General features: G+C 41.1%; 1 protein-coding gene across 1 annotated transcript in view; it reads right to left on the reverse strand.

The window, feature by feature from the left end:
* The window catches only part of TRDN (triadin), an 862,718-nt gene that overhangs the window by 658,585 nt on the left and 190,679 nt on the right, over nucleotides 1-13,454 (reverse strand). The window contains exons 9-10 of the mRNA XM_063919338.1: nucleotides 10,137-10,196; nucleotides 5,536-5,592 (exon numbers count right to left, since the gene is read on the reverse strand). Coding sequence (XP_063775408.1) covers nucleotides 5,536-5,592; nucleotides 10,137-10,196 — 117 coding nt within the window. The remainder of the gene's footprint in view (nucleotides 1-5,535; nucleotides 5,593-10,136; nucleotides 10,197-13,454) is intronic.

Here is a 13,454-nt window from a genome sequence, read left to right on the forward strand (position 1 = left end):
ACACCAAATATCAGAAAAAAAAGGACTCCAAAACCTAAAATAAAATTGTCGGAGGAGAAGCGTAAACTTGCCAATATGCCATTTACCACACGGAGTGGCAAGGAACGGCTGAGGCCCTGGCCTATGTTCATGGCTAGTGGTTCAGCTTCACATGAGGATGGAAGCACTCAGCCTCTCGCTAGAAAACTGAAAAGACTCAAGCTGGCAAAAGCACCGCAAAGAACTGTGCGTTCTTTGAAATCCCAAATCCACAAGGAGAGTCCAATTGTGTCGTTTGCGATGCCTGACCTTCCCAACACTGGACGTGAAGAGCATGCGCCTTCCACTATTTGCATGCCCCCTGCAAGTGCTGGAAGGAGCACCCGCAGTCCAGTTCCTGATAGTCAGATTGAAGATGTCAGTGTTGAAGTACACCAGGATGAGGAGGATATGGGTGTTGCTGGCGCTGGGGAGGAAATTGACCAGGAGGATTCTGATGGTGAGGTGGTTTGTTTAAGTCAGGCACCCGGGGAGACACCTGTTGTCCGTGGGAGGAATATGGCCGTTGACATGCCAGGTGAAAATACCAAAAAAATCAGCTCTTCGGTGTGGAGGTATTTCACCAGAAATGCGGACAACAGGTGTCAAGCCGTGTGTTCCCTTTGTCAAGCTGTAATAAGTAGGGGTAAGGACGTTAACCACCTCGGAACATCCTCCCTTATACGTCACCTGCAGCGCATTCATAATAAGTCAGTGACAAGTTCAAAAACTTTGGGTGACAGCGGAAGCAGTCCACTGACCAGTAAATCCCTTCCTCTTGTAACCAAGCTCACGCAAACCACCCCACCAACTCCCTCAGTGTCAATTTCCTCCTTCCCCAGGAATGCCAATAGTCCTGCAGGCCATGTCACTGGCAAGTCTGACGAGTCCTCTCCTGCCTGGGATTCCTCCGATGCATCCTTGCGTGTAACGCCTACTGCTGCTGGCGCTGCTGTTGTTGCCGCTGGGAGTCGATGGTCATCCCAGAGGGGAAGTCGTAAGCCCACTTGTACTACTTCCAGTAAGCAATTGACTGTTCAACAGTCCTTTGCGAGGAAGATGAAATATCACAGCAGTCATCCTACTGCAAAGCGGATAACTGAGTCCTTGACAACTATGTTGGTGTTAGACGTGCGTCCGGTATCCGCCGTTAGTTCACAGGGAACTAGACAATTTATTGAGGCAGTGTGCCCCCGTTACCAAATACCATCTAGGTTCCACTTCTCTAGGCAGGCGATACCGAGAATGTACACGGACGTCAGAAAAAGACTCACCAGTGTCCTAAAAAATGCAGTTGTACCCAATGTCCACTTAACCACGGACATGTGGACAAGTGGAGCAGGGCAGGGTCAGGACTATATGACTGTGACAGCCCACTGGGTAGATGTATGGACTCCCGCCGCAAGAACAGCAGCGGCGGCACCAGTAGCAGCATCTCGCAAACGCCAACTCTTTCCTAGGCAGGCTACGCTTTGTATCACCGCTTTCCAGAATACGCACACAGCTGAAAACCTCTTACGGCAACTGAGGAAGATCATCGCGGAATGGCTTACCCCAATTGGACTCTCCTGTGGATTTGTGGCATCGGACAACGCCAGCAATATTGTGTGTGCATTAAATATGGGCAAATTCCAGCACGTCCCATGTTTTGCACATACCTTGAATTTGGTGGTGCAGAATTTTTTAAAAAACGACAGGGGCGTGCAAGAGATGCTGTCGGTGGCCAGAAAAATTGCGGGACACTTTCGGCGTACAGGCACCACGTACAGAAGACTGGAGCACCACCAAAAACTACTGAACCTGCCCTGCCATCATCTGAAGCAAGAAGTGGTAACGAGGTGGAATTCAACCCTCTATATGCTTCAGAGGTTGGAGGAGCAGCAAAAGGCCATTCAAGCCTATACAATTGAGCACGATATAGGAGATGGAATGCACCTGTCTCAAGTGCAGTGGAGAATGATTTCAACGTTGTGCAAGGTTCTGATGCCCTTTGAACTTGCCACACGTGAAGTCAGTTCAGACACTGCCAGCCTGAGTCAGGTCATTCCCCTCATCAGGCTTTTGCAGAAGAAGCTGGAGGCATTGAAGAAGGAGCTAACATGGAGCGATTCCGCTAGGCATGTGGGACTTGTGGATGCAGCCCTTAATTCGCTTAACAAGGATTCACGGGTGGTCAATCTGTTGAAATCAGAGCACTACATTTTGGCCACCGTGCTCGATCCTAGATTTAAAGCCTACCTTGGATCTCTCTTTCCGGCAGACACAGGTCTGCTGGGGTTGAAAGACCTGCTGGTGACAAAATTGTCAAGTCAAGCGGAACGCGACCTGTCAACATCTCCTCCTTCACATTCTCCCGCAACTGGGGGTGCGAGGAAAAGGCTCAGAATTCCGAGCCCACCCGCTGGCGGTGATGCAGGGCAGTCTGGAGCGACTGCTGATGCTGACATCTGGTCCGGACTGAAGGACCTGACAACGATTACGGACATGTCGTCTACTGTCACTGCATATGATTCTCTCAACATTGATAGAATGGTGGAGGATTATATGAGTGACCGCATCCAAGTAGGCACGTCACACAGTCCGTACTTATACTGGCAGGAAAAAGAGGCAATTTGGAGGCCCTTGCACAAACTGGCTTTATTCTACCTAAGTTGCCCTCCCACAAGTGTGTACTCCGAAAGAGTGTTTAGTGCCGCCGCTCACCTTGTCAGCAATCGGCGTACGAGGTTACATCCAGAAAATGTGGAGAAGATGATGTTCATTAAAATGAATTATAATCAATTCCTCCGCGGAGACATTGACCAGCAGCAATTGCCTCCACAAAGTACACAGGGAGCTGAGATGGTGGATTCCAGTGGGGACGAATTGATAATCTGTGAGGAGGGGGATGTACACGGTGATATATCGGAGGGTGAAGATGAGGTGGACATCTTGCCTCTGTAGAGCCAGTTTGTGCAAGGAGAGATTAATTGCTTCTTTTTTGGGGGGGGTCCAAACCAACCCGTCATATCAGTCACAGTCGTGTGGCAGACCCTGTCACTGAAATGATGGGTTGGTTAAAGTGTGCATGTCCTGTTTTGTTTATACAACATAAGGGTGGGTGGGAGGGCCCAAGGATAATTCCATCTTGCACCTCTTTTTTCTTTTCTTTTTCTTTGCATCATGTGCTGATTGGGGAGGGTTTTTTGGAAGGGACATCCTGCGTGACACTGCAGTGCCACTCCTAGATGGGCCCGGTGTTTGTGTCGGCCACTAGGGTCGCTAATCTTACTCACACAGCTACCTCATTGCGCCTCTTTTTTTCTTTGCGTCATGTGCTGTTTGGGGAGGGTTTTTTGGAAGGGACATCCTGCGTGACACTGCAGTGCCACTCCTAGATGTGCCCGGTGTTTGTGTCGGCCACTAGGGTCGCTAATCTTACTCACACAGTCAGCTACCTCATTGCGCCTCTTTTTTTCTTTGCGTCATGTGCTGTTTGGGGAGGGTTTTTTGGAAGGGCCATCCTGCGTGACACTGCAGTGCCACTCCTAGATGGGCCCGGTGTTTGTGTCGGCCACTAGGGTCGCTTATCTTACTCACACAGCGACCTCGGTGCAAATTTTAGGACTAAAAATAATATTGTGAGGTGTGATGTGTTCAGAATAGGCTGAAAATGAGTGTAAATTATGTTTTTTGAGGTTAATAATACTTTGGGATCAAAATTACCCCCAAATTCTATGATTTAAGCTGTTTTTTAGGGTTTTTTTAAAAAAACACCCGAATCCAAAACACACCCGAATCCGACAAAAAAAATTCGGTGAGGTTTTGCCAAAACGCGGTCGAACCCAAAACACGGCCGCGGAACCGAACCCAAAACCAAAACACAAAACCCGAAAAATTTCCGGCGCTCATCTCTAGTAGAAAGGCAGGAGATCAGGTAGCCGGCACATATGCAGGCACATTCTCAGGGTGTTTTGCTTTATAATACATTCCTGCAATATTGTATAATATTGCAATGTGAATGTAGGAGATTTTATCACTTCACAATCAAATCTGAAATGTGGATTGTGATAAATAAGAGCCTAAGAGTGCATAGACAGCACTCTGTGTTGCTGCTAAATTAGTTCATGCATGATGGTAATTTGTACTAAAGTTCTGTTACATTAAAGCTAACATGTAGAAAAGCAGAATTGGGACAAAATAAGTTTCAAATTCACCAGAACCTCATTCAGACCCAATATTGTATCTATTCGGAGTGCAGGGTATGCGGCCTCCATGCACCCCTGGATGAATGGGGGCCCACACCCTGCACCCATATTATGCTCACCTCTTCAGAGTACCATTTTGGCACTGCAGTAGCAGTATCAGAAATCACCAGGAAAATGGCATGGCGGCCCATTTTACCTGAGATTTGCATATGGGCAATAGAGAAGTTACCAGGTACATGGTGCGGGCGCCATGTCTCCAGAGACATGCACAATGCAAGGAAGACTTTTGCACAATCCAGAGTCTACTGTGCCCAGACAGAATGGAGCCTGCACAGAGCCGGTACAAAGCCCTCCTCCTCTCTTAAAATGCCCCTGCACAGATACCCCTAGAAGGGTCATATATATTCACCAACTGTAAGTTCTTCCCCTTTCAAGGGGTTTAGTTTGACATACCTACAATCAAAATCCCAACGGTCAATATCCCGAAGATAGTTGAATGACGGTCAAAATCCGGACAAGGTCAAAATCCCGACATGATCAAAATACCAAGATTTAAAATACCAACAAGGTCAAAATACCAACATTTAAAATGTCGACAGTTCAAAAAGTCGACACAAGTTTTCCATTGGGTTTTTGGTGTGTATGTCAACATAGGTCAACATGGACGCCGTATAAGTGCAGAGTCCCCTCACATGGCTCGCTGCGCTCGCCATGCTTCGGGCACGGTGCCTCATTACACTTGGCAAACTATTATATTCCCCCTCCAGGTCCACTGGGATGGTAAAGTATGAACAAGTCGGTTTCAATGAAAAAAATCATGAAAAACTCATGTCAACTTTTTGATTTGTCGACATTTTAAATGTTGTTTTGACCTTGACGGTATTTTAAATGTCAGTATTTTGACCATGTCGGGATTTTGACCGTCTGTCAACTGTTATTGGGATTTTGACCGTCGGGATTTTGATTGTAGGTAAATTGTCAGCATCCCCTTTCAAGATCTATACATTTTGGCAAAAGTGGCCAAAAAGGAGGAATGAAGGTTTTGGTGGGTTTTCTGGGCAACAATAAAGTCCCGTAAGTCATGCCTGAATATCGACATTCCTGTAGCTGATAAAGTATATACAAAATAATCTACTTGTTGTCTCTCCCACCATCCAAATGCAAGAAGCAGGGAGGTGCTTTAAAAATTATAAACAGATCCATCCAGGCAACAAGGAAATGCATTTCACATTATAAAATAATGTGTAAAAATACACACCTGTGTAATATTTTACTGATTGATGGGTGGTTTAAAACTATTCAGTCTCTCATCCTAATGATGGATACTAACCTTTGCTCTGAGCTTTCTTTTCATCCTTTTCCTTCTTAGGTTTATCTGTTGTCACAGCTGAAATGACACAGGTACATACAAAATAAGCACAGTACATTTAACAATATTCAATGGATAGTCGTGACTCTGGCATATATTGGGTCACCTTAGTCTCTACCCTCTCTATGGCTGACCCCGTCAACTTTGTCCTCCCCAAGTCGTGGCTCCATCTCAACCCCCTATTGCGCTGTCCAGATCTTCCATCATAGCTCTGTCTCATCACACACACCCCCAACCCCTGCTCCCATAATTACTCTGGTGGCTGGTCCTCCTCTCCTAAGGTTGTCCCATTTCCCTCACAGAGGGTACCATTTCATTCCTTAAAGGACCTTTGTCAAAATACTGTAGCATACCACATACCAGACAGCATAGCACATATCACATGTGAACACACCACAGAGGACATACTTCCCATCTGATATGTGCTATGCTGTCTTGACAAAGGTTTTATAGGGATCAAAACATTGACTATGGTTTGATTATACCTGTGAGTATATTAAGGATCCTGTTGGCTTTTTTCATCATTTTGGTGAGTACCCATTTCTCCTATTTTTGGTATATTATTGGACATTATTGTAATTAATGGAGCTCCACTCTGTTGATATGGAGTAAGCTGAGAGTGCAGACACACATTGATTATTTAATATATATATATATATATATATATATATAATGTAGTTACTATCCCGGTGGTCAGGATTCGGGTGGTCAGGGTACCAACGCCTGGATCCTGACCACCGGGAATGCTGACAGCTGCACCAGGGCTATTCCCACTTGTGGGTGTCCACGATACCCATAGAGTGGGAATAGAACCTGTGGCAAGTGCAGTGTGGTGAGCACAGTGAGCCCTCAAGGGGCTTTCTAGCACTCGCACCACTGCCGGCATTCTGGCGTCCAGGATCGAAGGGGATATAAGGAAAACCTTGTTGGTTGAAACAGCTGTTGGGCAACAGCTGCCAGATTGTGCTTCACATGGATTTTTCTTGAAGAATAAAACTCTTTTCACGTTCATCTAACCATGAGTGCTGGTCATTTCTTTTTCTAAATTGATGAAAAAGTGAGTGTAAATATATATACATACAGTATATACAAATGTTGTAGTCACATACCACTGGCACCGCAGTAGGTTGAGTGTTGTGGATTGAAAACAGTTGTTTATACATACACACACACATAGTATTTATACAGTACATGTAGTTATAGTAACCTCCGAATAATACTTCTTTTACATCTATTCCACATGTCGACCTTGTTAATGCAAAGTTACACCCACTCAGTCCCAAGTAGAGATGTGGCTGAGATGTACTGTACATGTTCAGCTATGGAGCATGCATTTAAGAAACATTTTACAAGATCCGTCTCTAAAATGTACTTCCATGCTACTCTGAATCAGCCCTTATATAATTGTATTATTTTTGTGCTATTATGCAGATAATAATCATTTATCTACAGTTATTAAAGAAAAGAAGATACAGCAGAAAATACCTCAAATATCTCAAGGAAAATCCTTTGTGGGATAGTCTTTTTTAGCATATTGGACAGCATGGATTGAAAAAGTGGTTCACATTGCTGCCTCACAAGAAGACTTAGAACTAGTCACATATTCAAAATCGCAGCCGCAAGTGGCATGCGTTTCACCAGCCGTGGAACACATGCTGGCCGGAAGAGGAAGTGACACAATACACGTCCGTCATCCTGGCTTACAAAAAAGCATACAACCAATCACCTATCTACAATCAGGGCCGCGGACGGAAACAGCATGCGTTCCACGAGCCGTGGAACGCATCGCTGCTGGAACCGGAAGTGGCACAATATACATGTTGTCCTGACTACAGAAATTGAATTCTACTAGAGGAGTGCTATATCTTTTTGTGTATCCATCTGCTTTAGGGCGCTACATATCACTAAGTATATTAGTGTCCCACACTTAATATGGCGCCTTCTACAACACTCCTCTAGTAGAATTCAATTTCTGTAGTCAGGACAACTGACGCATATCGCGCTACTTCTGGTTCCGGCTGCGATGCATTCCGCGGCTCGTGGAACGCATGCTGTTTGCGGCCACGGCCCTGATTGTAGATAGGTGATTGGTTGTATGCTTTTTTGTAAGCCAGGATGACGGCCACGTATCGCGTCACTTCCTTTTCTGTCCGGCATGCGTTCCACCGCTGGTAGAATGCATGCCACTTCCAGCTGCGGCTGCGATTTTGAATATGTGACTAGTTCTAAGTCTTCTTGTAAGTGTATAAAGTCACTATTTATACTATGCACTATTCACCTGTATATGTAACATATCTGTGTTTATATACTCATGTATCTGAAGTATTTTATGCCATTTGAGGCACTTCCTGTGGTAATTGACTGGTGGGAGTGGCTTGGGCATGCCTTTGCTACTTAAGGGAGGCCTGTGAGACATATGGTGAATGGTGTTGCACTGGGCAGTTGTCTCCTTACTGTTCTTATATGATGTCTTGATTAAGGTCATGCGGTGACCAAAACATCGACATACCACTTTCCTATTTTTGTGAGTTATCATTAAAAAAATGCCTGTTGAAATCTATTGATGGGTGCCTACATTTCCAATTTGATGTATATATATATATATATATATATATACATACACAGTATATAGATAGATAGATGTGTACAGGTGATAAGGAATCTCCACTGACAGGGAATGGTGTGAATGACCAAATATATGTAGTGCTATATAAAGTGTTCAATAAATAAGTTTGCATTCTATTCCTTGGTGGTTTAGATATGATTTTCTGGATATACTATAGGTTCCGTTTTAATCTTGAAAAGAGCAGTTTCTCTGCTCCTGTTTATCTCATGAAAGCTGAAAAAGAAGATAACTGCAGTCAGATCTCTGAAGTCAAGTTACTTTCTTGAGTATAAGCAATTGCATTCAGGGCTGCCATCAGAAATTGACAGCCCCCCCTCTCCCCGGGCAAAGCTATATATAGTATATATACTATATATATATATATATATATATATATTGTGAGGGGGCTACAATGTGGGTGGGGCATCAATTGGTGACTAAATGTACTAAAAAACATTGTCAATGTTTGGGCTGTGAGGGTGGGCATTATTATTATAGCATGTCAATCACAATTGGCGGGATGCTTCAAGCATTCCCTCCCACAGTACCAGCTGCACAGGAGGAGCAGAGTGTGTCGGAGAGAGAGTGGCTCCTTCGACTGACAGTATCTCCAGCGTATAACTACTGTACTACCTGCAGCCATCCCACGTCATGGACTTCCTGCATTTTACAGAACGTGCGACTACCCCGGGGAGCTCCTGATTGGTTTGCATCGACGACACATTTGAGAGCACTGTCTCTGAGTCCATGTCTTGCCGTCGTCTAAGTGCCATGTAACCGCTGCCACTCAATAATCCCCCTGTCTGTCTGGGCCAGGGACAATAATCCCGAGGGTCCCTTCCTGATGGTTGACCTGATTTTATTACTTGGAGTTAGAGCGATTGAATGATGATTATCTGTTAGTATCTGTTAGTAGAAGTGAATAATAAATACAGGTTGAGTATCCCATATCCAAATATTCCGAAATACGGAATATTCCGAAATACGGACTTTTTTGAGTGAGAGTGAGATAGTGAAACCTTTGTTTTTTAAAGGCTCAATGTACACAAACTTTGTTTAATACACAAAGTTATTAAAAATATTGTATTAAATGACCTTCAGGCTGTGTGTATAAGGTGTATATGAAACATAAATGAATTGTGTGAATGTAGACATACTTTGTTTAATGCACAAAGTTATAAAAAATATTGGCTAAAATTACCTTCAGGCTGTGTGTATAAGGTGTATATGTAACATAAATACATTCTGTGCTTAGATTTAGGTCCCATCACCATGATATCTCATTATGGTATGCAATTATTCCAAAATATGGAAAAATCCCATATCCAAAATACCTCTGGTCCCAAGCATTTTGGATAAGGGAGACTCAACCCGTAGTTGGAAACTATATTTTTTTAGACAACTGCTTTAAACAATGTTGAAGCCTTTTTAAATAAGAAAATATTTACTTAAAAGGACAAACAATACTGTAATACTATTTTGAGTTGAAAAAATAATATGTTTTTGGATTTTACCTTATAATTATCTATCCTATGACATGGCTTGACTATTATATAGCACTAAATATAAATTTATACATACAGTAGTTTATGTTTTAAAGAACTTGCAGAAATTTAGCAGTACAAATGAAGCCGGCTTATTAATCATCTGGCTCATCACCTAGCACCAGTTAAAGATATTTATCTAGATTCCTACTGAATAATTAGGCAACACTGTGACATCTCCACTGTGTATCATCACAGTACAGTATACAGCTGTTCCATCCATTGAATTTAGAAAAATTTCTCATCTTGAATGTTGCATTATCTACTACTGTATCTAGGTATTTCTTGCATCTGTGCCACTTTTACTTTACAGATCTATTTTTAATTTCATCATGTTGACACATTTTTACTGTAGATAGTATGTGAAATTAATCTAGAAAAGAAAAGTCAGACAATTACTATTAATTTATTACCTTTGGAAGGAGTTTTCTTCTCATGCTCAACTTGTATTTTAGTCTTTTGCCTTTGAACCTCTGCAGTAGAGCACAAAACCGTTCATTACAATTAAATACACAGAAACTTCCAGATTATGAATCCCATTAAAATTATATTTAAAATTTTGTCTCAATTTATTAAATTGTCTTTAATTGTTGTAATACTAAAACCAGTGATGTGACATAAAAAATGATCACACTGTACTTAGAAAATAAACTTTAGAAAATTGATAAATAAAACAAATTTACACAAGATTCCAGCACCCAATTAAACACATTTACAAAAAAAAAAAAAAAACATAAAAAAAACACTAGCACATGCATTGTGCTTGGTAGACTATAAAAAACACGCAACTAATTACAGTATTTTCTGTATCATAGTTTGTGCTTCTTTTTTATGGATACCTTGGTATAAGAAAAAAAGAAACCTAACTTTAAGGGAACTAAACATTTCACTAAAATTACATAAACAAGTGATTAAGTCAGTGTTGTCATATAGGAAATAATTTTGCCCAAGGTTCTAATCTTACACATCACAGAATGCAAAATTCGATAAAATCTAAACATGGAAGTCGTAATGCTAATAATATTATTATATTGCCTATGCGCAGGAAAAAAATGATTGCTTGAACTTAATGTGTGCATTTGTGTTTTATGTGTATAATCAGGATATTAATACTTTCAAGAGGTAGGCTAGTGTTGCCCGTCAGATTATAATTGACAAATATCCTATTGTAAAGACTAACAAAATATAGTTATAATTTTGAGTAATGCATTGCAGCATTTTATACTGTATTACAAATGTGAAATAATCCTGTCAAAATAGGGATGATTGTTTCAGTTTTGCTAAAAAATCAAACATGCATGGACTTTGAAGTTCCCAGTTGATTCGAGTCCTGGCTCTGGTCACTTCGGGGTTCCGAGTTGAACCAAGTCCCGACTAGGGTCATCCCCTTAAATTCAGATCTCGGATCTATGCGTGTTTTGTAATGCATATACTGTAAGTCCCTCCCACATGATTTCATAATTTATAAGTGTTATCAATGTTAAAAATTCTGAACAAAACAGGTCCAAATTACCTGATTTTAGCTCTTATTATCATTTTTCAGATTCAAAATCAAAACACTTGGTGTTTTTGCCAAAACCTAAACAGAAAACATGAGGACTGTTTCGAACCAAAGCCAAAACATGGTGGTCTACATGCACCTCCATGTCAAACTTTTACTATTATTCTGAAAGTTGTTTGTAAATTTGTATTTTGGGGAATGTACAAGATGGTGTGACGGTGGTCAAACAATTTTGCTGTGCCATGGACAGTAGGACTGGGACCTGTTATGGCCAAATTCCATCACTGAAATGCAACATCTCATGGGCAATTTTGAAAAAAAAGCAAATATTTAGCAGCATAGTTTTGTAAACTTTTCTATTCACTATTTATTGTTTGATTACAGTAAATTTGAATATAGAAATTAAACATATCACCTACAGTATATATTTAGGTGTTGACACAGAGGTGTCATAAGGAGTGTCATTACTGTGAAATTACTAAGATCAGATTTCTCTGTTGGTTGTTCTAGCTTTGCTAAAGTGCTAACATGATACAGCTACTGCTCCAATGCATCTGTACTTTAAATAGAGGATATCTTAGTTGTATATTAAAATGTTTTTGTTGCGAAAAGCCAATGCTTATACAAGACTGTGTCACATTGCAAGGTTTTGTCTAAGCTTACTCTGAGTATGTAATAATTGTAATTAAACCCCTTTGTGTTGAAGTATGAGTAATCACTCAAACTAAATGAATGCTAAAAGTTTGTTACTGTTCTCCCAAATAAAATGTTACTTTATCAACTAGTTGCATTTGTCAAACTTTTCAGTGAAATGTTTTTCTCATTCCCCAGTTAGAAATGGGTCCAGACACTAGGGGGTATATTTACTAACCGTTGATTTTGGGTTTTGGACGATATTCCGTCAGTTTAGCAAAACCGAGGTAAAACCAATCAAGAAGGAACCTTAAAACACTTTGGAACATTACAACTATGTATGCTTTTACTTAGAGATGACTAGGATGGCAGATTTACTAAAGGCTGGTTTTACAGTAGACCAATACATGATAGAAATTTTTTTTTTAGGAGGAGCACTGCACAGATCACTATGATCTGTCTGTGCGGGCTTTGTTAGTTAAAAAATCAAGTAAAAGGTTAAATGTAATAAAAATAATTGTGCAGTTCCCCCCTAAATTCATAACCAGCCCCAGACCTATCAAGTCTGATAAAAGGAAAACTGGTGGGAAACCCAGCCCCCTGCAATACCATAAACCAGCCGTAAACGAATCAACCCAAGCATGGAATTCCTTGGAAATATTGGGACTTGTTGTTCTACAAGTGTCGACATGCCGGGGCATGCTTGTTGTGACCTGTAGTCTGCCTGTATACAACAATATTATTTTTTTCTGTTTTTACTCCATCAACCCCACATCCACGGATGCGGGGAATAGCCCCGGGCTTTCAGCCCAGGCCCATGGTTTCCTCAGGAAGGAGGATCCCTTTGTTTAGGGTCCTGACTTTTTGAGGTGTTGATTACTGAAAAATTGTGGGGACCCCACACCATTTCCCCTCAATTTTTCAGTATCAGGCCAGGATGAAAAGTGGTCTGGTTATGGATTTAGGATGGGACCCCACACATTTTTCTTCTTCACTTTTAACCCTTTATTTGCTTTTTTTTAATCTAATGAAGCCTGTACAGTTCATAGTGGCCTGTGCAGTGCTTCCATTTGGACGGGTTTTGCTGTAATTTTTTAAATTCTATACGCAGTTTCATTTGAACTTAAAGAACAAAACCAACGGCATTTAGAGCAGTAAAAACCTACTGACATTGTCATCTGGTTTCAATTGAAATAGCTATTTTTTAGACAAAAACATACCGCCAAAGGTTAATGTCTGTTAAGGACAGTTTTCAAAATGACCACAAACCCACCTTTGGTAAATTTACCAAATTTACCAAGTTGTGCAGAATTGAAGGTTGCATCACCTGATCCTTGTATATTCCTGTTACACCACAAAATATTATTCACCAAATTTCTGCAAATCAGCAAATAAACAACTTAGTAGTGATTTGTTTCTATTGATAATCCCACTTTTTAAATGTAATAATTTTATTGTATTTGTGTTGAACAAACAATGTGCTAGTTTAGCTCAGATATAATTTGCATTTGTATTGTAAATGCAGATATATGAAAAAAACACTCTTTGTGTAGAATAACTTAATGTACTCCACCCAATGTGTTTAACTGCTCACTAC

The sequence above is a fragment of the Pseudophryne corroboree genome, chromosome 4, assembly GCF_028390025.1.
Source record: "Pseudophryne corroboree isolate aPseCor3 chromosome 4, aPseCor3.hap2, whole genome shotgun sequence".
NCBI classification, from domain to species: domain Eukaryota; kingdom Metazoa; phylum Chordata; class Amphibia; order Anura; family Myobatrachidae; genus Pseudophryne; species Pseudophryne corroboree.